This window comes from Salvelinus fontinalis, chromosome 5 (genome assembly GCF_029448725.1).
Source record: "Salvelinus fontinalis isolate EN_2023a chromosome 5, ASM2944872v1, whole genome shotgun sequence".
Lineage (NCBI taxonomy): Eukaryota > Metazoa > Chordata > Actinopteri > Salmoniformes > Salmonidae > Salvelinus > Salvelinus fontinalis.
In genome coordinates, this window is record NC_074669.1 from 9,001,169 (window position 1) to 9,027,636 (window position 26,468).

Genomic DNA, 26,468 nt, shown 5'->3' on the forward strand with positions numbered 1-26,468 from the left:
CAATGTCAAAAGAGGTTAGAACTTACGCAGGTTAGGAGAATCAGGTTATGGGTTAGCAAAGATTCTCAGGCAAGACTCAAACATGCAAAATTTGATGTCACTGACATTTGCTGCATCCCTTCTAGCCATGATCCATCCCCCCCAACTGACTCTGTGGTTACTCATAATTCAGTCCTCAAAGGTGAACAGTCAATGAAGACACCCATGATGGCACTGTCAAATTAATGAGCTGACAATTAAAGTTCCACAAAAAAAGTTTAATAACTTGAATACAAAATTGTTGCCAGTGTTTTACTAGGACATAGGCCTAAGCAATTCACACAGCTGAAAAACTGCACCCCCCCACCAAAAAAAGACATTCCCCTTGCCACCAAACTAGTCTTGATGGTTTTCAGCACAAGACCTCTGAATTATAAAATATATTTTTGCAATTAGGATATATAATAAATTGGCACATTTTGTATTATTAGAGTGTCATCATGAATTTGTTAGCTTTTGACAAGGAGAAAAGAGAGTGGGATGGGTACTGGTTGCATACTCACCTACTGGCTTAAATTGAAAAACTGCAGAGAAGTGTTGCAATTTAGAGGTTCCACTATAGGGCCATGTGTTAATTCACTTTTATACATCACTTAAAACTCTCATCTGAAGTCAGATAAGAAAACCTGATGAAAGGGTATGTTCAGGACATACCATGAATAAACTAAAAGTACTGTCAATTACTATAGTTGAAGCATTAGAAAAGACAGCGCATTGCATTTCCATCCGCCCTCTAATAAAATGGAACAGTGGATTACTCAGAGAAACAGCAGTTATTAGGAAGATGTTATTAATTGATAGTTTATTAAAATGGGCAAGAGGAAGATGGGGAGGTCAAAACAAAGAGTTGATCTCCATTACAAACAAAGATTTAGAAACTCCAGCATTCTTAGTGCCAAACGTTTCACAGAAAACGGCATTTATGCTTTAAACAGGTAGAGGGGGAAGTTTGGTAGGAGAGTCCAGGTAACCATATAAAAACACTAGTGGGTTTTACAGCCAAGAAAATAAAATAAAAACATTCAAGCCCATCCAATGTATTCACAGACGAAGATACGAGGGGCTTTTCAAAACCTGTTTCAAAATGACAGTGAGAGTCAAGTGCACAGTCAGTCCTCTCATTCTTATCCAACATTTGGAGTCAGGTTTAGGAGGAGTGTGTAGGCGGGGAGGGGAGTGTGTGTTACGTGCTCTTCATCATCTTCCTCTTCTTCAACATCCTCTCTCGCCAGTCATCAGGTAAAGCCTCAAAGTTTGCGTTCTTTCCAGCTTTACCCCTGCAATCCAACAGATAAATCTATTTCTTACTGCCTTTCACCAAAAACATGTGCATTACAAGTTAAAATATAAAAACCTAATGCATGTCTCCCAACACAAAAATAGTGTGCAATCACAGTAATTCAGCTCAGGTTTGTGAAAGTCCTCCTCGTTGAGAGGCATGTCAACAAAAACAGCAGGTACACTAAGGAACAGTAACCACTGCTGGACTAGATCAAACAGACTTCTACATAAAAATAAAAAATAAAAAAACATTTTTAAATCAGAGGCTGTATGCATCAAGTGTCTCAGAGTAGGAGTGCTGATGTAGGATCAGCCTTTTAGATCATTATGAATAAGATACATGGACAGGGACCTGATCCCAGATCAGCAAGCCACTGTGCGATTCTTAATAAGGCCCAAGAAATTTACAACTTATAAAAATTTGGGGGGCTCTTACGTGAGTAACTGCTGCTGTTTCCACTCCTCAATGCTCCTCTTGTTGAGCTGGTCCCTGTCCTCGTCGCTAGAACTAGCCTGCTCCTCCTCGTCCAGCTCTTTCTGGATGCTCTGCCACTTCTTTACCAGGGACGGCATCTTCGTCTTGCTCTTCTTCGACTGGACACAGCAACCAGGGGAATAACGGAGAGAGTGGGGGATTGTCATTTAATGCCATCAGTGATTTGATTCTACTAGGAGATGCTGCAAAATATATAAATATATATATATTTTTATATATACATCAAATTAGACTGCTGATCTTTTACAATCCTTTCTCCTCAATGCATAGAACAGATCAATTGTTAGTCACATGCGCCAAATACATCAGGTGTAGACCTTGGTGAAATTCTTACTTACAAGCCCTTAACCAACAATGCAGTTAAGTTTATTTAGTAAATATTTTCTTAAGTAAAAAATAAAAAGACAGGGGGTACCGGTACCAAGTCAATGTGTGGGGTACATGTTAGTCGAGGTAATTTGTACATGTAGGTAGGGGTTAAAGTGACTATGCATAGAAAATAAACAGCGAGTAACAGCAGTGTAAAAACAAGAGGGAGGGGGGGGGGGGTTAAGAAGCTGTTAAGGAGCCTTTTGGACCTAGACTTGGCGCTCCGGTAACACTTGCCATGCAATAGCAAAGAGAACAGTCTGACAATTTTTTGGGCCTTCCTCTGACCTGCCCTAGTATATAGGTCCTTGATGGCAAGAAGCTTGGCCCCAGTAATGTACTGGGCCGTACACACTACCCTCTGTAGCGCCCTACGATCGGATGCTGAGCAGTTGCCAAACCAAGCGGTAATGTAACCGTTCAGGATGCTCTCGATGGTGCAGCTGTAGAACTTTGAGGATCTGGGGACCCATGCCAAATCTTTTCAGTCTCCTGAGGGGAAAAAGGCATTCTTTCTTGGTGTGTTTGGACCATGAGAGTTCGTTGGTGGACACCAGGGAACTTGAAGCTCTCAACCTGCGCCACTACAGCCCCATCGATGAGAATGGGGGTGTGTTCGGCCCCCCTTTTCCTGTAGTCCACGATCATCTCCTTTGTCTTGCTCACGTTGAAGGAGAGGTTGTGGTCCTGGCACCACACTGCCAGGTCTCTGACATCCTCCATAGGCTGTCTCATCATACTCGATGATCAGGCCTACCACCGGTGTCGTCAGCAAACGTAATGATGGTGTTGGAGTTCCTGCTTGGCCACGCATGTGGGTGGACAGGGAGTACAGTAGGGGACTGTACACGCACCCCTGAGGGGCCCCTGTGTTGAGGATCAGCGTGGCAGATGTGTTGTTGCCTACCCTAACCACCTGGGGGTGGCCCATCAGAAAGTCCAGGATCCAGTTGCAGAGGGAGGTGTATTGTCCTTCGCTTAGTGATGAGCTTTGTGGGAACTATGGTGTTGAATGCTGAGCTGTAGTCAATGAATAGCACTCTCACATAGGTGTTCCTTTTGTCCAAGTGGGAAATGGCAGTCTGGAGTGCGATTGAGATTTTATCATCTGTGGATCTGTTGGGGCGGTATGCGAATTGGAGCGGGTCTAGGGTTTCCGGGACGATGGTGTTGATGTGAACCATGACCAGCCTTTCTAAGCACTTCATGGCTACCGACATGAGTGCTATGGGGCAGTAGTCATTTAGGCAGGTTACTGTCAATTTCTTGGGCACAGGGACTATGGTGGTCTGCTTGAAACATGTAGGTATTACAGACTCAGACAGGGAGAGGTTGACAATGTAAGTGAAGACACTTGCCATTTGGTCTGCGCATGCTCCGAGAACATGTCCTGGTAATCCATCTGGCCCTGCAGCCTTGTGAATGCTGACCTGCTTAAAAAGGTCTTGCTCACATCGGCTACGGAGAGCATGATCACAGTCGTCCGAAACAGCTGGTGCTCTCATGCATGCTTCAGTGTTGCTTGCCTCGATGCGAGCATAAAAAGGCATTTAGCTCGTCTGGTAGGCTCACGTTACTGGGCAGCTCACGGCTGGGCTTTATTGTATATAGGGGTGTGACATTTAAACTAATTTGGGATCAATAACGTCCAAAATAAAAATCATAACTGAAACCACCCCCTTTTTTGTACAACGTCGCAGTGAAGTTATCACAACCACAATTAATAGGTCCTGAGCATGATAAAAATACAACGCCACGTATGGTCTTTGAGAGCTTGACTGTTCTCTGCAAGCTCTCAAAGACCATACGTGGCGCTGACAGATTGTTGGCCATCCATTAACATGCCGTCATGTTATTGAAATGAGCCATCACATTGATGAGAAGTGGGACATGAAGTACGTACTAAAAAAAATGGAAGAGAGGCACACGAGAATCTAAAATGGCATTAATACCATTGTTGCTGAGTGGGTGGAAAACAGCAGTAAGGTGAGCGCCACAAGGTAGGCTTTCCACAAGTTACTACAGCCATAAAGTCAAAATTGCCTAGATTGTAAGAATTTATGAAAATAGGAAATTGTAGAAGTAGGTGGGCTTTATGACTGTGGCTACTCGTGACGACCGGTAGGTAGGTAGCCAGGACTGCAGTAGATTGAACTGCATTGTCACCTAGCGGTTAGACGCAGAACCATATCTGGATTGTGAATTCGCATCATGACGATAATTTATTTTTTTTTTTAAATGTATAAAACGTCAAGCATTTTTTGTCACATCACTAATTGGATATGAAAATCAAAGACACCCACCTTATCCTTCTTTAGTTTCTTGGTCTTGTCTGTTAGCAGTGTTTTAAACCCTGTGGGGTCCAGGGCAGAGGGGGCCTGAGTGGGGGGTAGCGGGGGGCGGGTAGGGGGAGGTGGGAGAGGTGGGGCCACGGTTTCAGAAGGCAGTGGAGGTGTAGCTACCGCAGACACACCCCAGTAGTCAGCTCCTGACATCACAGGACAGAACACAAAAGTCAACTATTTGATACAAGCCCTACACAGTTTAATTGCAAACCATGTGATGTCTAAACACCTATATTGTGAGACACTAGTGTCTTACATCTCCCACCAGAAAAATACTTCACAATCACAGTAATTCAGTAGAGGTCTGTGAAAGTTCTCATCATTGAGAGTCCTGCTACTTCAAGAGTAACATGAAAACCAGCAGGATGACGACATCATTGCTTTTTACCTGCTGTGGCGATGGTCTGTGTGTAGAGAATGGCACTGCTGCCAATGGTTACAGCCTTGGTCAGCTGACCTGATCCTGAAGCCTTGCGTTTCTGACTCTTACCCAGCGAGGCTGTAGACTCCACAACCTGAGGAGAGAAAATACTGAAAAAGGTAAGCTTACAGTAAAAGCCCATCTTATGCTAATGTACAACGAAATGCTTGTTTTGCACAACTCCGATCAGATGTTTTGGGGGTTGCAATCACATTCATTCAGTACTGGTCTGTGAAAGTTATCATTTAGAGTTAAGTTAACAAAAAACAGCAGGCCCACTGACTGGCACTTGGCAACTGCTGGACTAGGCTGTCATCTAAAAAGTGTTCTTAGTCTATTCACAAGACTACTAGATGACATTTGAGGTCTGGATTAGTAGAATGGTCACATACCTTCATGCCAACAACCCCTGGGGGGAGTGGCGGCTCTGTTCCAGGTGCTGGAGGCTCACTATCATCATCCTCCATCTCTACCTCCTCTATCTCTCCATCATCCTCCAGAGGAGGAGGGGGGAGAGGGGGAGGTGACTCTGGGGGTGGAGGGGGAGGCGGGGGAGAGTCGGCAGGGGGAGGGGGCTGGTCAGGGGGAAGTGGGGGCTGAGGCACAGACCAATAGGAGGGAAGGCCAGGCTGAGGGGGGACGATGGGTGTGAAGACTGAAGCTCCTGCAATATGATAGAAAATGTATAAAAGCTGGGGTTAATTGTGTACCCTTTCTTTGTCAGAGGGGAGGAGTAAGGTTAACCAAATATTGACTAGTTAGTAACATATGACCGTGGCAGATTCCATAGCTCAAGACTTGCTAGTTAGCTGCTGAAAGCCAAATGTGCTAAGTTGTCCATCTCCCTTCAGATTTGTTTTGCAATCACAGTCATTCAGTACAGGTCCGTGAAAGTTCATTGAGAGTCATGCAACTAGCCAACTAGTGTGGTTCAAGGCTAAGAGATTCATCTGGACCTGTAGATACGGTGGCTGTTATGGGCCTAAGAGGACAGTGAAGGGTCTTGGGGACTGACCTGCGACTGCAAGCCCACCAGTGGGTACGGGCGGGGGTTTGGGGTCCCCATCTATGGATGTCTTGGTATTTTCTACTTCTTCCACGTCTTCCTCTGCTGGGAAGTCCCACTGGGAGGCACTGGTGCGGTCATTGGTATAGAAATACCTCCTCTGCTCTCTAGAAGGAGGGAGAACAGAGATACAAGACAGTCTCAACAGCTGGCCTCATAACTGGCTGAGTCGCTGTATACTTTGGGCAGGGGGGGGGGGTGTAGGGAGATGGGACTGCCACAGAGGGGGAATGTTGGGCTGGACAGCCAGGTTAGCCATCCAGGAGAAGGGCCGGATTGGATTGATGGGGAACCCACCTTAACGCTCTCAAAACCAAATTAACAAACCAAAACAAACAGCTTGGGTCCTGTAAAGTCGATCAAAGCAGGGTTCAGATGATCACATAATATTTGTCATGACAACATACAAACAACCTTTTGCCCCCCAAACATGTATGCCAGAGATATAGGCATCTTCATCGTCAACTCAACAACCAAATGCAAAGAAACTAAACACTTTATACATGTTTTTTTTTTTACATCAGAAATATCTATCAATTTTCAGTCAATCAAGGAATAAAAACAGGAAACATATGAAATAGAGTTGGTCTGACCTGCTGGGTCCTCGTCAACGCTCCGTCTTCGCTTTAACTGAAACGGTTTGTGACACTCCTCGTTTCCGGGGGGGGGGGGTCACTGTCGCCCAGCAATGCATTCTGGGGCTGTAGTCCTGTAAAGTGCAAAGCTCTCGCGCACAACCACCTTCCTAGCTACCGTACCCCTGTTCCACTAAGTGGACCCCCAAAGCAGTCTACAGAGCTCCCCCCCAAAATACAAGAGCCAGAGTCTGGGCTATGGTTGGACAGGACAGGTTGTCCTGTCTCTGGTGGTAGTGTTGGGGGATCAGGCTGCTCCCTTAACTGGCAGTGCAGAGTGCCAGCATTGCATCACAGTGTCTCCATTTCATGTAATCCACAGATTGGTTAGGATCTCCCCCATATCAGGTTAAAAAGGTGGCGACCCCAGCTCTGAGGGGGTCGTTGTCACAGGGGCTGGGGGGGGGGGGTGATTAAAGATGTTAAAAGGTAAGGAGCGCGTACCTGTCCCAGTGGCACGACCAGCCTTTAGGGGCGGCGTTAAGTTCGTAATGTTTTATGTGCTCGGCGGCTTCCTGCAGCCTGCGGCGGAGATAGATCCCGTTCAGAGCCCCCTCCCGCCAGTCAGCGATCCGCGTCTGACAGAAAGGAAGGGAAAAGAGGGGGGGGAGGTGTGACTGTTAGAGATGCACCTTGTTTTCTAAAATGAGGATGGTGATCAAATTAATAAAAAAATAAAAAACACCTCCCATCAGAACAATAACTTGCAATCAGTCATTCAGTAAAGGTCTGTGAAAGTTCCCATCATTGAGTCATGCAGCTAGCCAACTAATGCAGTTTAAAGGCCAAGAGAATATAATCTGGACCTGAAGATATAGGCTGTCATTGTAGGTAAACTATGACAGAGTATGGTCCTCCTACCTCAGTCTGTAACAGAAGAAGCTGGAAGTTGGAGATAGTTTTCTTGTTGATCCCCAAAAACTCCATCTTGCTGGTTAAGGTGTTGGCAAGTTCACCGATCTGAAACTGAACATTCAAAACATTTTATTAATTAGTTAGCCACCAGTTATTTTAAAAATCACTCATGACTAGGCACACGGTTCTCATGCCGAGACCCTACTACAAAGAGTTAAATTGGTGCGAGAGTTGATAAAATTTCAGTACCTTGAGCTCTGGAGTTTCGACTTCCTCCTTTGGTGGCACATTAGTAACCATTTTGTCCCCAGTTTCCTTGTCCTCCTCTTCCCCGTCCTTCTCTGGGACTTTGCAATGTGCTGCAAAACATGCATAAGAGGACTAGTATTAAGGCTAACCCTACATGTGTATGACAGAGTTGGTCTGGGCAGCATATCAGATCTTAAGTCCTCAGGGCTCGACATTAACGCTGTCCGCTTGCAAGGGGCAAGTAAAAAAAATATATATATATATTTTTTTTTTTACAAACAAGCAGATTACAGATCCGTTGTCTGAATGGACAAGTAAAAAAGATCATACAAAAGTCATGATATCAAAAACAATTAGGCTACTCCGACCAACATTGGATCAGATTTAGACCAAAGTGTCCTCCGGATGCGATGTTCTGCTCTCTGCCCTACCAATCTCTGCAGAGCGTGTTGGACTATAATAATTGTAGGCCTGCATTGACAGGCATGAGCAGTCTTTCTTTTGAGATCAAAGCGAGCCGCGTTTGCACATTTGTTGATAATTGCTAGTGAGTTATTTGCCCAGTTTTAATCCATTTTGGTTCAGCAATAAAACCAATGCTGCATACTCCAGTTGTAAAACAGTCTCAATATTGGCATATGTAATTCTGAGAAATTAACTCCTATGCTGTCAAGAACTCCTCTGAACACTGAGATGGGTGAGCTACCTCACCCATCTTAGCCATTTTATTCCAGGTTCACTGAATGAGGGAATTATTTTATGAAGACAAACTAAGTACCGTAGTTGGATGTAATTGTAATGTGTCAGGCTTTTGAGCCAGTCTTGCTTAAACATACCACATTGTAAAAAGAGTAAAAATAAAATCAGCTGCTCAACAGGACCTAGATAAGCCGCCGCTGGTGTTTGAGCAGGGTTGGATGAAAAGCCTGCACACCCAGTAGCTCTCCAGATGGAGGGTTGACGGACCACATGTGTTTTATACAGTAGCCCATCAGTGCAGTATCTTACTTTGTTGGGGGGGGGGGGGTAAATTGCTTGCTCAAGGCCACAAAGGCAGGAGATGTAATACATGATATCAGACCAGCAGCCTTCCATTGTCAATACCAGTAATAATGTTATTTTGTGAAGTGGTTCCTTGCAACATACAGCAATTTTCAGTTACCTTTTTGGACTATGGTGTTACAGACCAAGTGACTTGAGCTTAAGTCCTACTTGTTCAAAAGACTAGTGGGTAAAAAAGTGGATGTCCAGCCCTGGTCCTAGAGAAGAGTTTACATCCCAGGATGAACCACATCAGAACAATATAATAATGTAATCTGCCCAGAGTTTCTGTATCTGGACTGGATCGCATCCTAACAGTTCTCCAGACACTCACCTGTGTCTGGATCTTCCCGTGTATCTGAGTCCCTGCTGTTTGAGTCGGGGCTGGCTGCTCTGAGGAAAGCCGTCTTCCACATGGCCTTTTTCGGAAGCAGGCTATGAGGCCCGGCGGCGGCCTCCTGACTGGCCTCAGAACAGGGGCTGGAGCCCCCCACACTGCAATCGCCCTCTTCCAACGCCCGCAGCTCAGCCTAGGGGGCAGAGGGACAAAAAGAGGAAAGATACTCATGTTGGATTCGTTGTAAAGGATAACTCCCAACCGTACACACTAGTTCTGCACGTGTTAAATTGTCAACATTTGTGACCTTTTCAAAAGAGTTACAATATATAAACTCCCTTGAAAGAGATGTACATGCAACATCCCTGGTTAAATAAAGGATGAATAAAACATAAGCTGACCTTTTTCCTGTCCAGAGCCAGCTCCAGCTCCATGGTGTCCTCTTCTGTCTCCTCTGCATCAGAGTCCTCCTCAGACTGGTTCCTGCTGCGTTGGTCCCTCAGGGGGTGTGTGGGGGTGTCTGGCTCATTCAGTGGAGGAGCGGGGGACCCTGGGAGGCTATCCTCCAAGCTGTTCTCCCTCTCCTCCAGCCCTCCCACCAGCCTTTTCCTCCACTTCTCCTCCGCTTCTTTCACCTCCGGAGGGATGAGGGGGCCGAGGAGGGAGGCGGCCACACCATGACGCTCCTCTTCCTCACTGGTAAGGGCCACCACACTCTCCATCACCTCCTGTCAAAGAGACACTCAAAGTTAGACATACACGGACACACTTTTGCCAGCAAATGGGCAGTCAAGTACTTTTGGGGGATTCACACTGAATCACTGAGCACAAAAGCAGTCAAATAACTCACCATTTTTGTCTTGGATGTTAGGGCACTAACAGTGGAGTGTTGTTCATCATAGCAACCTGCACTCTGTGTAGCTCCATCGCCATTGACTGTTGAGCTACAGGGGATGAAACAGTTTTAGATTTAACTTGTTTTCTAAGAATAAAAACACATTTCAGAGTCATGCTGTAGCATACAAATCCACTTGTATGACTAACATTTCTATATTATGTTGTACCATCCACTAACACCTCAGCTGTCTGCGTACTGCTGCAGGCCCTGCACCTGGTGGGCTAGGTAGTAGAGGTCGACCAATTAAAAATCGGCATGGCCGATTAATTAGGGCCAATTTCAAGTTTCATAAATCGTTAAATCTGCCTTGTTGGATGCCAATTATGGCCGATTACATTGCAATCCACGAGGAGACTGCGTGGCAGGCTGACCACCTGTTACGCGAGTGCAGCATCAAAAGGACCTTGTGGCTGCAAGGAGCCAAGGTAAGTTGCTAACTAGCATTAAACCTATCTAAACATAATCACTAGTCAACTACACATGGCTGATGATATTACTAGGTTAACTAGCTTGCATGTAATCAATGCGGTGCCTGTTCATTTATCATCGAATCACATCCTACTTCAACTTGACGATTTAACAAAAGCACATTTGTGAAAAAAAGCACAATAGTTGCAATAAAGTACCTAACCATAAACATCAAAGCCTTTCTTAAAATCAATACACAAGTATATTTTAAAAAAAACCTGCATGAAGTTAAGAAATTCATGATAGCAGACAATATTAACTAGGTAAATTGTGTCACTTCTCTTGCGTTCAGTGCAAGCAGAGTCAGGGTATATGCAGCAGTTTGGGCCGCCTGGATCGTTGCGAACTGTTGAAAGGCCATTTATTCCTAACAAAAGACCGTAATTAATTTGCCTGAATTTTACATAATTACTTTACAACATTGAAGGTTGTGCAATGTAACAGTAATATTTAGACTTAGGGTTGCCACCCGTTCAATAAAATACGGAACTATTCCGTATTTCACTGAAAGAATAAACATTTCGTTTTCGAAACTATAGTTTCCGGACTTGACCATATTAATGATTTGATCATATTTCTGTGCGTTTATTATATTATAATTAAGTATATGATTTGATAGGGCAGTCTGCCTACCACCGCTCAGTCAGCAGCAAGCTCGTAAGCATTCATTCAAACAGCAGCTCTTAGCAATGCTGAGATGCACAGCGCTGTTCAAGCCTTTCAAGCCTATCAACTCCCGAGATTTGGCTGGCAATACTAAAGTGCCTATAAGAACATCCAATAGTCAAAGGCAAATGAAATACAAATGGTAGAGAGAAATAGTCCTATAATAAATACAACCTAAAACTTAACTGGGAATATTGAAGACTCATGTTAAAAGGAACCACCAGCTTTCATATGTTCTCATTCTGAGCAAGGAACTTAAATGTTACCTTTTTTACATGGCACATATTGCACTTTTACTTATCCAACACTGTTTTTGCATTATTTAAACCAAATTGAACACATTTCATTATTTATTTGAGACTAAATAGATGTTACTTATGTATTATATTAAGTTAAGTGTTCCTTGTTCATTCAGTATTGTTGTAAACGTCATTTATTACAAAAAATAATAGGCCGAATAATTGGTATCGGCTTTTTTGGTCGTCCAATAAAATCGGTATCGGCGTTGAATCATAAAATCGGTCGACCTCTACCAGGTAGTAATTAACATCTCACCTGTCTGTGTACTGCTGCAGGCCCTGCACCTGGTGGGCAAGGTAATAAGGCAGCTGCCAGGCCACTTCGTTGGTCTGAGTGTTCCAGTAGTAGTAACAACCTGTGTTGTCATCCCACACCTCCTGCCAGTCCCCCATCTCCAATCCTCCCACTGGTGGACAGGAAACAAATAAGGAAGGAACTCTAGATCAGCAGAACCGCACACTTGTCATAAACAATGTGTCCAACTGAACTTCAGGTAAGTTCTGCACAAATGTATGAAATACAATAAAACCGGTCACCTCCAGCGAGTGAAGTATGGGTATCATACTGGAAGTCCGCCCCAGTACTCTCCGGCTCTGTCCCCATCTCAGAGGCATGTTGCTGGGCTTTGGGTTCCGGACGTGGTGGGGTGGGGGCTGGGGCCGACAGATCCCCTGTGGGCTCCTCTGAGCCCGGCTGTGTAGTGATTGCGTCAATTTCCTATTGGGGGGGGCACAGTTAAATTAGTTTGTTAAAAGGATAAAACTTGCCTAATGACATTAACAAATCAGGGAAATAAAGGCCAACACGTGGCAATCACTTGTATAGCGTCTGATTCGCACCTGAATCAGTAGACTAATCCATTGCGAAGGCTGCGGGGATGGCACATCACTCTAGACAGGCATCAGCAACGTAAGGCACGCGTGCCGCGAGGGAATTAGCCTTGGCATGCCAAGCAAGTTGATAAAAAAGGACAAAAAGTGAAATTGCATTGTTTTCCATAAATGGCTACTGCCTTGAACCAGACACCGTTTGAGAGAATATTCCTTAGGCCTACAGTATGTGTGAAGATAACGTGTCTTAGGTATAATTTTAAAATGCTGAGTCAAGAAGGGAAGCGTGGCTTGCACAAGGCGCGTCTCTCTCCAGAACGCACTCTCGCCAACTCATGCGCATTAAATTTTCATAACTTAATTGTGTGAATTGTATCATTCACTTTTACCTATATCACCAGTAGTACATTTACAGTTAATTCCCATAATTTCTAATCTGTTTACACTAATTTATGTTAATCAATTTAATACATTATCGTCCTTTACCATTCTCATTGTCGGAGTGGACAAGTTGTGTGCAGAGCTCACAACCTACACTACACTAGTGAGAAACAAGTTTCAGTATAATTTAAGTGGTCAATGTAGTTATTGTATTGTTTGGAGCACTCCTGTCAATGTTGAGTAAGGAACAGTAGGCCTAGGCTACACGGCCTGTGGACAAATGTATAAATATGCCCATTTGGGGATGTCTGATTGCCTTAACTCACAACCACTAATGACCCGTGGAACTTCTCAAAGTAATCTCTTCACCTCAAAACATTAAGCAAACTAAGTGCTTTTACATCCATTGAGAATAGTCTTTCCAGCGCTCTCCCTTTCGATAGCCACTGAACCTCGGTAAAAAATGGAAAAATATCATGCTCTGATCAAGTGGAAATGTAATTATTACTGAACAAAAATATAAAATGCAATATACAACAATTTCACTGAGTTGCAGTTCATAAGGAAATAAATTCATTAGGCCCTGATCTATGGATTTCCCGTCACTGGGCATGGGCGGACATGGGCCCACCCACTTGGGAGCCAGGTCCACCCACTGTGGAGCTAGGCACAGTCAATAATAATAATGAGTTTTTCCCCTGACAAAAAGTGCTTTATTGCAGACAGAAATACTCAGTTTCATCAGCTGTCCGGGTCGCAGACGATCCCGCAGGTGAAGCCGGATACAGATGTCCTGGGCTAGCGTGGTTATGGTATTTTTTATTCATTTCATATTTGACCTGATAAGTTGGGGGGAGAATAGTTACAACGATGAATGAGCCAAATGTAATGGTATGAGGGCCAGATTGGGAATTTAGCCAGGACACCGGGGTTAACACCCCTACGATAAGTGCCATGGGATCTTCAATGACCACAGAGAGTTAGGACACCCATTTAACATCCCATCCGAAAGGCAGCACCCTACACAGGGCAATGTCCCCAATCACTGCCCTGGGGCTTTGGGATATTCTTTTAGACCAGAGGAAAGAGCACCTCCTACTGGCCCTCCAAAACCATTTCCAGCAGCATCATTAAACAACAGCATCATTAAACTCCCATCTACAGACAGACCAGGACCAACCCTACTTAGCTTCAGAAGCAAGCCAGCAGTGGGATGCAGGGTGGTATCCTGCTGGCTAAGAGATATTAACCAACATTTGCCAACAACTGCAGTAGACATTCCTGCAGTCAGCATGCCAATTGCACACTCCGTCAAAACATCTGTGGCAAAACTTCACATTTTAGAGTTGCCTTATTGTCCCCAGTACAAGGTGCAACTGTTTAATGATCACACTGTTTAATCAACTTCTTGATATGCCATATCTGTCATGTGGATTAATTATCTTGGCAAAGGAGATATTCTCATTAACAGAGATGTAAAAAGATGTGCGCACAAAATTTGAGAGAAATAAGCTTTGTGCGTATAGAACATTTCATTTCAGCTTATGAAACCAATACTTAACATGTTGCGTTAATAATTTTGATATAGAGTACCAGTCAAAAGTTTGAACACACCTACTCATTTCAGGGTTTTTCTTTATTTTTACTACATTGTAGAATAACAGCGTAGACATCAAAACTATGAAATTACACATATGGAATTATGTAGAAACCAAGTGTTAAATCAAAATATATTTTATGAGATTCTTCAAAGTAGCCACCCTTTGCCTTGACAGCTTTGCATACTCTTGGCATTCTCTCAAACAGCTTCATGGGGTAGTCACCTGGAATGCATTTCAATTAACAGGTGTGCCTTGTTAAATGCTAATTTGTGGAATTTCTTTCCTTCTTAATGCGTTTGAGCCAATCAGTTGTGACAAGGTATGGGGGTATATAGATGATCGCCCTATTTGGTAAAAGACCAAGTCCATATTATGGCAAGAACAGCTCAAATAAGCAAAGAGAAACAACAGTCCATAATTACTTTGACATGGTCAGTCAACACGAAAAAGTCAAGAACTTGAAAGTTTCTTCAAGTGCAGTCGCAAAAACCATCAAGCGCTATGATGAAACTGGATGTCATGAGGACCGCAACAGGAAAAGACCCAGAGTTACGTCTGCTGCAGAGGATAAGTTCATTAGAGTTACCAGCCCCCAAATAAATGCTTCAGAGTTCAAGTAACAAACATCAACTGCTCAGAGGAAACTGCATGAAATCAAGTCTTTGTCGTAAAATTGCTGCAAAGAAACCACTACTAAAGGACACCAATAAGAAGAGACTTGCTTGGGCCAAGAAACACAAGCAATGGACATTAGACCGGTGGAAATGTGTCCTTTGGTCTGATGAGTCAAAATGACATTTTAGGTTCCAAATGCTGTGTCTTTGTGAGACGCAGAGTAGCCGCATGTGTGGTTCCCACCATGAAGCATGGAGGTGGTGGTGTTTTGCTGGTGGCACTGTCAGTGATTTATTTAGAACACTTAACCAACATGGCTACCACAGCATTCTGCATTGATACGCCATCCCATCTGGTTTGCGCTTAGTGGGACTATGATTTGTTTTTCCAACAGGACAATGGCTATTTGACCAAGGAGAGTGACGAATGCTGCATCAGAACCTGGCCTCCACAATAACCTGACCTCAACTCAATTGAGATGGTTTGGGATGAGTTGGACCACAGAGTGAAGGAAAAGCAGCCAAAAGGTGCATTCCTCATGAAGCTGGTTGAGAGAATACCATGAGTGTGCAAAGCTGTCAAGGCAAAGGGTGGCTACTTTGAAGAATCTCAAAACTATTTTGATTTGTTTAACACTTTTTTAGTTACTACATGATTCCATGTGTTACTTCATAGTTTTGATGTCTTCCGTATTATTCTACAAATGTAGAAAACAGTAAAAAAATTATGAGTAGGTGTCTAAACCTTTGACTGTTACTGTATATCTGATTAATTTTTTATCCCTTGCGCAAATACAGCAGTGTCTGGAGCTCACTGACGAAGGAAACTGAGGTCCCAGAATAGTTAATACAACGTTTAAGCATGAGCTGTCGGCCAGTCCCAGTTGATACAATGTTTCAAGTTTGATGCAGACAGGCAGAGTAGAGGGACGAATGTGATTGAACGAAAATGAACAAACCTCCAATATGATTCATAGGAAAAAAACAAATATATATAAAAAAAAAACATGTTAACAAAAGTGTGTATATGAAAAAACAGAAGTGGCAGCTAGATTGGTAGAAATTGTAAATTGGCACTCTACAGGAGAAAGGTTGCAAACCACAGGTGTAGCATATTACAGGCAACTTCAGGAGCGTAATGGCAGAATCAGCAAAGGCCAGCAGGAGGAGGGTAAGGAACAGGTTCTGGTCATCTTTATCTGTCTACCTTGAGTCATGTGTGTATTAATTATTTCAAACAGTGCCCTTAAAAACAGACAAGCTTGGTGCATATAAACTCAGCAAATAAAGAAACGTCCTCTGACTGTCAACAGCATTTATTTTCAGCAAACTTAACTGAGAGTGGCCTCCCGGGTGGCGCAGTGGTCTAGGGCACTGCATCGCAGCGCTAGCTGTTCCACCAGAGACTCTGGGTTCGCGCCCAGCCTCTGTCGCAGCCGGGAGGCCCGTGGGGCGACGCACAATTGGCCTAGCGTCGTCCGGGTTAGGGAGGGTCTGGCCGGTAGGGGTATCCTTGTCTCATTGCGTACTAGCGACTCCTGCGGCGGGCCGGGCGCAGTGCGCGCTAACCAAGGTAGCCAGGTGCACGGTTGGTGCGACACATTGGTGCGGCTGGCTTCCGGGTTGGAGGCGCGCTGTGTTAAGCAGTGCGGCTGGTTGGGTTGTGGTTCGGAGGACGCACGTCTTTCGACCTTCGTCTCTCCCGAGCCCGTACGGGAGTTGTAGCGATGAGACAAGATAGTAATTCCCCTAGCCCTCCGATACAACAGGTCCCAGACGTGCTCAATGGGATTGAGACCCGGGCTCTTCGCTGGCCATGGCCGAACACTGACATTCCTGCCTTGCAGGAAATAAAGCACAGAACGAGCTGTACGGCTGGTGGCATTGTCATGCTGGAGGGTCATGTCAGGATGACCACATGAGGGAGGAGGATGTCTTCCCTGTAACACACAGCATTTAGATTGCCTGCAATGACAACAAGCTCAGTCCAATGCTGTGACACACTGCCCCAGACCATGACGGGACTCTACCTCCAAATCTATCCCACTCCAGAGTACAGGCCTCGGTGTAACGCTCATTCCTTCGACTATAAATGCAAACGCGACCATCACCTCTGGTGAGACAAAACCACGACTAGTCAGTGAAAAGCACTTTTTGCCAGTCCTGTCTGGTCCAGCGACGGTGGGTTTGTGCCCATAGGCAACATTGCTGCCGGTGATGTCTGGTGAGGACCTGCCTTACAACAGGCCTACAAGCCCTGAGTCCAACCACTCTCAGCCTATTGCGGACAGTCTGAGCACTGATGGAGGGATTGTGCGTTCCTGGTGTAACTCAGGCAGTTTTTGCCATCCTATACCTGTCCCGCAGGTCTGATGTTCGGATGTACAAATCCTGTGCAGGTGTTGTTACATGTGGTCTGCCACTGCAAGGACGATCAGCTGTACGTCCTGTCTCGCTGTCTTAAGCATCTCACCGTACAGACATTGCAATTTATTGCCCTGGCCACATCTGCAGTCCTCATGCCTCCTTGCAGCATGCCTAAGGGACGTTCACGCAGATGAGCAGGGACCCTGGGCATCTTTCTTTTGGTGTTTTTCAGAGTCAGTAGAAAGGTCTCTTTAGTGTCTTAAGTTTTCATAACTGTGACCTTAATTGCCTCAGTCTGTAAGCTGTTAGTGTATTAACGACCGTTAATTGTTTATGGTTCATTGAACAAGCATGGGAAGCATTGTTTAAACCCTTTACAATGAAGATCTGTGAAGTTATTTGGATTTTTACAAATGATCCTTGAAAGACAGTTCTGAAAAAGGGACGTTTATTTTTTTGATTAGTTTAGTTGATTTATTAAAACATAGGCTGTGTCTCTATATGGAGACAAAAATGTTTTTAAAAAATTGCGTTTGGTTGAAAGAACAGACTACGGTCGACCCAAAACAAATGTGGGGTCGGGGGCAGCCCTAACAGAAATAGAGTATTGATATACTCACGGCCATGAAGTTGGCGAGTATATCTGCAGACTGGTGTTGGGTCCTGACAGTGGGAGGCTGTGGGTCGGCATCCTCTTCTTCATCACTGTCCTCATAGGCCCCCAAGAGGGAAAGACCCTCTGAGGAGAAACGCAGTCACTGGTCAGGTAATGTACATAGACAACTATGCTTGTGCACGCGATTAGTAAACAGCCCTGAAGACATCTTGTGTTACCTCCTCCAGCTAATGCATAGGCTTGAGCTCAGCAGGACAACAGTTGTCTGGCAGGTGACCTGGGTTTGAACCAAATTCACACAAGTAGAGATAGATGTGCCAGGACACACACACCAATATGGCATAGAGTGCCTTCAGAAAGTATTCATACCCCTTAACTTATTACATATTGTGTTACAACCCGAATTCAAAATCGATTAAATAACCCCCCCCCCACCACCACACGACAGTGAAATGTAATCATTTTGGCAAATTTTGGGGAAATGAAATACATAAGTCTATGTAAGCATTCACACCCCTGAGTCAATACCTTGTAGAATCACCTTTGACAGCAATTATTGCTGTGAGTCTTTTGGGAGTTAGTCTAAGAGCTTTGCACACCTGGATTGTATAAAGTTCACCCATTGTTTATAAAAATCTTCAAGCTCTGTCAAGTTGATTGTTGATCTTTGCTAGACAGCCATTCAAGTCTTGACAGATTTTCAAGCAGATTTAAGTCAAAACTGTAATTAGGCACAGCAGGAACATTCAATGTAATCTTGGTAAGGAACTGCAGTGTAGATTTCTTGTGTTTCAGGTTATTGTCCTGCTGAAAGGTGAATTGGAAAGCAGACAACCAGGTTCTCTATGATTTTTTCCTGTGCTTAGCTCTATTCCGTTTTTTTTTTAAATCCTAAAAACTCTAGTCCTTGCCGGTGACAAGCATACCCATAACATGACATTGACACCATGCTTGAAAATATGAAGAGTGGTACACCGTGATGTGTTGGATTTGACCCAAACATTGTATTCAGGATATAAAGTTTTTTGCAATTTTTTTTGCAGTATAACTTTAGTGCCTTATTGCAAATAGGATGCATGTTTAGAAATATATGTATTCTGTACATGCTTCCTTCCACTTTCATTTAGGTTAGTATTGTGGATTAACTACAATGTTGACCCATCCTCAGTTTTATCACATCCATTAAACTAAATATTTTATATTCAGTCACCATTTAATTCATTGTGAAATCCATGAGCCATTTCCTTCCTCTCCGGTAAACTGAGTTAGGAAGGACGCCTGTATCTTTGTAGTGACTGGGTGTATAGATACACCAACCAAAGTGTAATTAATAAAATGTCACCATGCTCAAAATTATCTTCAATGTCAGATTTTTATTTTAACCCATCTACCAAAAGGTGATCAGCACAAGGCATTGGAAAACCTCCATGGTCTTGGTGATTGAATCTGTTTGAAATTCATTGCTCGACTGAGGGAACTTACAGATAATTGTATGTGTGGGGTACAGAGATGAAGTAGTCATTCAAAAACCATGATAAACACTTATTGCACACAGTGATTCCATGCAACTTATGCTGTTACTTGTTAAACAAACGTTGACATTATGTGGTATTGTGTGTAGGCCAGTGACAAAATCTCAATTTTACCCATTTTACATTCCGGCTGTAACAAAACGTGGAACAAGTCAAGGGATGGGAATACTTTCTTTAGGCACTGTATCTTACCTGTGGCCTTAACGGGCATCCTCATTTCTGTGGTTACTTCTCTTGGAAAACTGTATTCATCCCCGTTACCCTCCTGCTCGTCTGCAAAACACGCATAATTGCAATTGTTAAAATGGCTGAATAATGGATTATTTAGCTAACTAGATATGTGGTCTGGATTGAGCAGAGGGCTCAATAGAGCAAGTCCAGCTACCATTGATAGGCATAGCTAATTGTATAACTTGTCATCGTGCTAGTTTGTGTTAAGTGGTTTGTCACCAAATCAGACAACAGGCCGCACGCGACAACAAATCGCTATTTGCGCAATATGTTAGCTTAACATATTCACGTTAGCTGGCTAGGCTACCTAGCTATTTAACACATTAGAAACCGCGAAACACCCCACAATCTATAGTGTTGCCTATATTTCTTCTGTATTCTTCTAGTTATTTAAATATAGTGAACAAGTAAAACAATGCATTCATTTCCGGAACATAACGTTACATTTTGAACGACTGACTAGACAACCTAGCTAGGCTACGTCACCGGCTAGGCCAGTTAGCTAGCTTCTACAATGTGTGATCAGCGAAAAATGGGCCCGATTTTGAACGAATCATCCACGGAACGAAAACCAAAACATAAAATATGATATGGTCATCGTGTTTTTACCTTCGGATGCTGAACCTAAAGAGTCTTCTCTTCCACAAACGGCCCCGCTTCGAGGTGGGAAAAGCTGCAGTATTGTTCTGCGTCCTCCTGTTCCTGTGCGAGTTTTCTTTCCCATCGCTGGTCTCTGGTCCCACTGAGGTATATGGTTGCAGCGTCTATGCACTAGCCCACCGAGCCAAAGGCGTTGCTGTTTGTACCGTTGGAAATAAAAAATAGAAACTATCCACAACACATCCGGTGTCAAAGGGAGGGTATTTGTACAAAAGTTCTAATGCTGTTTTATAAGACCTGTTTTTGTGTATTTCTTATATTTATATTACATGTGTATAGGGAACATCATTGAGGGAAGATGACATACGGAAGTCCTGTAGGCGTTAGTAGTAGATTATATAAATTTAATTTGTGAACATTTGATTGGATTAAAGTAGTAGAGTCTAAATGAAGTACATTCATATGTTTGCTATATTTCAAGACCAAAATCACCATCAGCATAATCATAACTTCATCACAAGCTTTTCTTACAATAGTGCACTGCCAACAGTGTGATAACTAAAAAATATTCAACATGATTTGATTAGGCAACATTTGTTGTTCTTGTAGCCTATTACTCAATCTCAGATAGCACAATATTCCACTTGTGTGTCATATCTAGAGCTAGTCTCATACAGCTGTTTTTATTTTATTTTATTATAGATAAGAAGCTCCTGTGATAACATTAAAACCCATTAAAAGTATTTGAATCAAATATATGGCCCTATCTGTCAGATAACCTAAATTATGCATAACTCTGGATGAAAGGTGCATAGCTTGACTTTAACCATCCATCATAGATATTAATCACCTCACAGAAATAAGCCTTGGCAGGTAGGGACAGTTTTTCATATGCTGGAGAAATGTGGAAAATTAGGTAGGTCTATGTAAAGTCATTAGTCAACTGATAACCAAAAAAGTGACTCAACACTGCCTCTGTGAATTATAATAGCCTATGACGACATTATCTGTATTCAATCTTTTTATGACAATAATACCTACTCACAATACTATACAGTACATACTAAGCATTCGGAAAGTATTCAGACCCCTTGAATTTTTCCACATGTTGTTACATTACAGCCTTATTCTAAAATTGATTCAATATTTTTTCCCCCTCATCAATCTACACACAATACCCCATAATGACAAATGACAAAAAACAGAAATTCCCTTAATACATAAGTATTAAGACCCTTTGCTATGAGACTCGAAATCTAGCTCATGTGCATCTTGTTTCCATTGATCATCCTTGAGATGTTTCTACATCTTGATTGGAGTCCACATGTGGTAAATTCAATTGATTGGACATGATTTGGAAAGGCACACACCTGTCTATATAAGGTCCCACAGTTGACAGTGCAAGTCAGATCAAAAACCAAGCCATGAGGTCGAAGGAATTGTCCATAGAGCTCCATGACAGGATTGTGTCGAGGCACAGCTCTGGGAAAGGGTACTAAAACATGTCTGCAACATTGAAGGTCCCCAAGAACACAGTGGCTTCCATCATTCTTAAATTGAAGAAGTTTGGAACCACCAAGATTCTTCCTAGATCTGTCCGCCCGGCCAAACTGAGCAATCGGGGGAGAAGGGTCTTGGTCAGGGACCAAGAACCCGGGCTCCAGAGTTCCTCTGTGGAGATGGGAGAACCTTCCAGAAGGACAACCATCTCTACAGCACTCCACCAATCCGGCCTTTATGGTAGAGTGGCCAGACGGAAGCCACTCCTTAGTAAAAGGCACATGACAGCCCGCTTGGAGTTTGCCAACAGGCACCTAAAGGACTCAGACCATAAGAAACAAGATTCTCTGGTCTGATGAAACCAAGATTGAACACTTTGGCCTGAATGCCAAGTGTCACGTCTGGAGGAAACCTGACACCATCCCTACGGTGAAGCATGGTGGTGGCAGCATCATGCTGTGGGGATGTTTTTCAGCGGCAGAGACTGGGAGACTAGTCAGGACAGAGGGAAAGATGAAAGGAGCAAAGCACAGAGACATCCTGAATGAAAACTATTTACTCCATATTAAAATAAGGTTGTAACATAACATCTGGAAAAAGTCAAGGGGTCTGAATACTTTCCAAATGCACTGTACAGTAAGTATGCTGTCCCCAACAAAGGTTCATGAATAGAGTCACCTGGCAGAATTTCCTTCCCACTAGGCACAAACTGGTTGAATCAACATTGTGTCAATGTAATTTGTCAACTTATTTTGATGTGGAATCTACATGGAAAATACATAGGATTTGAAATAATTTATCAATGTAATTTTCAACATAGGCAAACCTTGTGTAACACATGTTGAGTTTGTACCATTGAAACAATGTCAGATCTTCAATTGTATATCCACTATCAGAAAAAAAAACTATAGGCCGGGCAGCACCTCTTACTTGACCTATCTACAACAGCTATTCATTTGATATCCCATCCAGGTTTTTTTAAGCAGGCCCAGTCCTTTGATATTTGACACTGACGACTACCAATGTGCTATCATGATAATGATTATTGATAGATCTCTTAATAATTAAATATATTCACTGTTACTCTCAAAGTCATTCTAAAGGGTAACCATGCTCTATTTGTCATATATCATCAATGATACTATTCAGACCTATAACATTTGCTAAGTAATCAACCGCTATTGTTTCAATTCAACCCAGGGTTCAACTAAAAATAGACAATACATAAAGGCCTAGAGTTTCAAGCTTTGGTTGATTTCAAATTTAATCTACAAGTTAATCATTGCTATGTTGGATTCATGTTTCCATCTTAACCAAAAATCGAAATTAATGAATGGAACCTAATCAATCTTTATTTGAAGTGCATTTAAAGTTTTTTTAAAATGTATTCCTATTATTTAACTTGATTATTGGTTGAGACTTTAATCCAACATATCAATTAATAATTTGTAGACAGACTGGAATTAAAGTCAGACCAAGTCAGTGGCACAAAAGATACATAAATCTCATTAAAATGTTGATATTTGGTTGCGTTGACAACCAAACACAATTCAATATCACTTTTGCAATACAGTAAATAGCCTATTAACTTGTCGACAAGTTAACAAATTATGTTGGATTCACATCTCCAACTAAACCAAAAATAAAATGTAAAGCATATGATTTAGCCAGTGGCTCAGATGAAACTATGCAAGCATTAGATATCCTTTAAATGTTGATATTTGGTTGCGTTGTCAACCAAACACAATTCAATATTACTTTTGTAAGACAGTAAATAGCCTAAAGTTAAGGCTATTTTACAAACTAATGTAATATTACTTATTCAACCTTAAAATGAGTAACACATCCATGGCCACATGTTGAGGTTACCGTAATGTAACTATAAATGTCTTCCTATGTAATCATAGAAAGCATGCTTGTTCAAGATGCAAAGGTCGCAGGTCTGTGGAAATCTTCACAAATGCTTAAATAATCTGTGCAGCATCTCTAACAGCATTGATCACTTGCAATATGTACTTTTAATGTAATCTCAGCTGCAATCCAAGTCATTTGGTTCTGCTATTAGATGAAGCACAGTGATAACACATTAAGTTGTTGTATAAATACAAAAGATCTGACATTGTATTACCATTCTAACTTTGTTGTGCTTTTAAATGGTTTCAAGTGCTGTGATAACACGTTTTAGATAACAACAAAACAAAAAAATCAGACATTGTTTTTCCATTGGAATTTGGTTGTGCTTTCAGATGGTTGAAACCATAGTGATAACACATTGGGAATACAACAAACTTCTGTCTGTATTTTTGAGTGGGTGATTAAAGGTTGAAATCACATTGATCAACGTCTCAACAATATTACCCCAATTTCCATGTTGAAATGACGTGGTGTGCCCAGGGGGTCATGTCTCCAGAAATGAATTGAATTGGAAAATCACCTGTAAAATGAACTGAATACGAGCAAAATAAAATCATTCAAGTCTGCAGTCAGTGGTGTAAAAGTAGAGAACTTCATATCAGATTCCTCCTGGCGCTCTTCGTGAGGTCCATGTTTCATCATGATGGAAAACCAATCGTAACAGCTTATTATTTGTCATCCGTGTTTAGGTCCATATCATTGGCCTGACCATATTTGGAACAAAACACCATCAGGCCTGGCTGCTGGCCATTCTCCAGTAAGTGGCCGTTCTCTAGTAAGTGCTCCACTTGACTGGCATCCTGTTCTCCAGTTTATCCACGGTTTAAGGTCAGATGCTTCCACAACCCTTTTCAAGTAGTTAGTCCAGTTGTCCCTCGGAGGCAAGTTCCTTCACCTCAGTCGGAGTCTCACACACTTTCGACCCATCCTCACCATCCTCTTCATCATCCGAGCTGTCTGCCCAGCGTCCAACCCTTCTGACCCCCTCCCCGACCACAGGTGCGTTCACACAGGGGTTGTGGTCGTAGATTACCAGTTTCAACCCCTGCAAGTGGGACAGACCAGGAAAGCGGCGGATTTTGTTGCGGTCCACATCGATCACGGCCAGAAGGTGCATGGCGAGCAACACTGGCGGGAACTCACACAGCTGGTTCCCGGCTAGCCAGATACTCCTAAGCTCCTCTAACCCACCGAGCTCCATGGGCAGTTTGCTTATCTGGTTGTACCCCAGATGGAGCGTCTTGAGGTTGGGGAGGTCGCAGACCACACTGGGGAACTCAGTGAAACAGTTAGTCTCCAACCACAGGGTATTAAGTTCTTTCAGCTCGCCCAGCTCCCGGGGGAGGCACCAGAGCTGGTTGTTGCCCAGATACAGGATGTTAAGCTGAGGTAGCTGACACACAGCCGCAGGCAGCTCCTCGAAACAGTTGAAGTCAAGAGCTAAGAGCTGCAACTTCCTCAGGCCCTGCAAGTCTGCAGGTAGGGTGCTCAGGTTGTTGCCACTTAGGTAGAGCTTGACCAGCTCATTGAACAGGCAGGCAGCCACAGGAAGACGACGCAGCTGCAGTTTGCTCAGGTCTAGTGTCCGATCGAGAGGCATCTCCTTCAGGTCGCCCACCAGGAAACGCTGGCAGCGCTCGGAGGGGATGAAGGCCACAGCGCCACGTATGACGTTCCCCATCATGAGAAGCCTGAGTGTCCCTGATGCTGCCCTACACCCACTCTGGTTCAGCCGCAGAGCTGAGGGGGGAGTGAGCAGCTCAAGGAAGAATGTCCAGGAAAGTCCATTCTCTAACTGTCATGATTAGCAGTAGAAGCTGTCAAGTCTGATGCCATTTTACAAAAAAACAACAAGAATAACACTGGAAATATGACTAGATGACTGAATCCCTTACAACTTGACTGAAACCCAGAAAGGCAATTCCAATGTCAAACTACCAGTCCATGCATGTTGTGACCCCCACAAAGCTGGAGATTATACTTGACGGTCTCTATAAAAACACCTACTTTAGAGAGTCGTGCGGATTGAAGGGATCCTTCTCACAATAAGACTTCCAAATTATGTTTGCCAGCTTTCCCCCAAATAGTGGTATGTCAGTGTTGTATCCCACCTAGTGAAAGTGTTGCCGATATTCCCAGACCCTTGCACAGACCTCTGTTGGCTCGCTCTCTTTCTGTCTGTGGCTCTGAGCTTTGCCTAGGCTCTTAAGCAGTAGCAAATGACGAGCTGCTCACTCCTCCCCATTTGTGCTTAATGACTTTCCCCCTCTGCATAACGTGAGAGAGCAAGGGATGGGGTGGTCTATGTTCTGCAGAACAGAATGTAGTCAGTTGATAAGCGTATGAGGTGTTAAGTGATCAAAGAGCATGGGAGGTCATCTACATTCTGTCCGTCTACAAGCCCTCACAGAGCCTGGGAGCCAAGTCTTTATCATCGCCACACAAGTGGCCTTTCACTCTTAAATAATGTGCAGAATTTGTGACTGTTAGCAGAGGCTGTCATGTTTCTGAACTATGGCACAGTGTTGCAAGCAGCCGTGTGAGAGAGCCAGAGAGTGTTTTGGTCAAGCTGGAAAAGCTTTAAATCATCGGGTGGTTTGAAATGTTTGCTGCATGGAGTGGAAAATTAAGTAACAGCCTCCAAAAAATTAAAGAGGCATATCAGGGGGATGTAAATGCCAGAGTGGCCTGGGCTTTGTCAACCCCAAGTTAAGGAGTCCTGTCTGCTTCGCTCACACGTTGACTTGGTGTGAGCTGTGAGTGTGTGAGGGCTATGGACACCTAGCCACAGCTGGTGGCTGGGGTTACTGAGCTTC

The 26,468-nt window shown here is 43.4% G+C and overlaps 2 protein-coding genes across 3 annotated transcripts; both read right to left on the reverse strand.

Annotated features, from left to right (window-relative positions):
- Window positions 1-242: 242 nt before the first annotated feature.
- Window positions 243-20,516, reverse strand: fnbp4 (formin binding protein 4). 2 transcript variants are annotated; one of them, XM_055922293.1, is made up of 17 exons: window positions 20,248-20,516; window positions 19,600-19,680; window positions 17,880-17,998; window positions 12,003-12,183; window positions 11,722-11,872; window positions 9,985-10,078; window positions 9,536-9,862; window positions 9,132-9,327; window positions 7,757-7,866; window positions 7,514-7,618; window positions 7,097-7,230; window positions 5,967-6,124; window positions 5,344-5,615; window positions 4,919-5,045; window positions 4,489-4,673; window positions 1,757-1,914; window positions 243-1,316 (listed from the first exon to the last, which is right to left on the reverse strand). In XM_055922293.1, exons 1-17 carry the CDS (start codon window positions 20,360-20,362, stop codon window positions 1,223-1,225), a joined length of 2,607 nt encoding a protein of 868 aa, XP_055778268.1. In that variant the 5' UTR covers window positions 20,363-20,516; the 3' UTR covers window positions 243-1,222. The 2 variants fall into 2 exon arrangements, with proteins under 2 accessions (XP_055778268.1, XP_055778269.1); XM_055922294.1 differs by lacking the exons at window positions 19,600-19,680; window positions 20,248-20,516 and adding an exon at window positions 12,306-12,405 and having other exon boundaries at window positions 17,880-17,968.
- A 112-nt stretch (window positions 20,517-20,628) lies between these two features.
- lrrc10 (leucine rich repeat containing 10) lies at window positions 20,629-25,844 on the reverse strand. The gene has a single exon (XM_055922296.1). The coding sequence runs from the start codon at window positions 25,334-25,336 to the stop codon at window positions 24,512-24,514; it is 825 nt and encodes a 274-aa protein (XP_055778271.1). The 5' UTR covers window positions 25,337-25,844; the 3' UTR covers window positions 20,629-24,511.
- Between the last annotated feature and the right edge of the window lie 624 nt (window positions 25,845-26,468).

What these genes read in the sequence shown, in the direction of transcription:
- fnbp4 (XM_055922293.1), bottom strand. Translation starts at nt 20,362, where the DNA reads ATGGGAAAGAAAACTCGCACAGGAACAGGAGGACGCAGAACAATACTG. An exon ending in TACTCGCCAACTTCATGGCC is followed by an intron (nt 12,184 to 17,879) that starts GTGAGTATATCA and finishes CCCCCCCAATAG; the next exon opens with GAAATTGACGCAATCACTAC. An exon ending in TTCTTCTGTTACAGACTGAG is followed by an intron (nt 7,231 to 7,513) that starts GTAGGAGGACCA and finishes CCTTTCTGTCAG; the next exon opens with ACGCGGATCGCTGACTGGCG.
- lrrc10 (XM_055922296.1), bottom strand. Translation starts at nt 25,336, where the DNA reads ATGATGGGGAACGTCATACGTGGCGCTGTGGCCTTCATCCCCTCCGAG.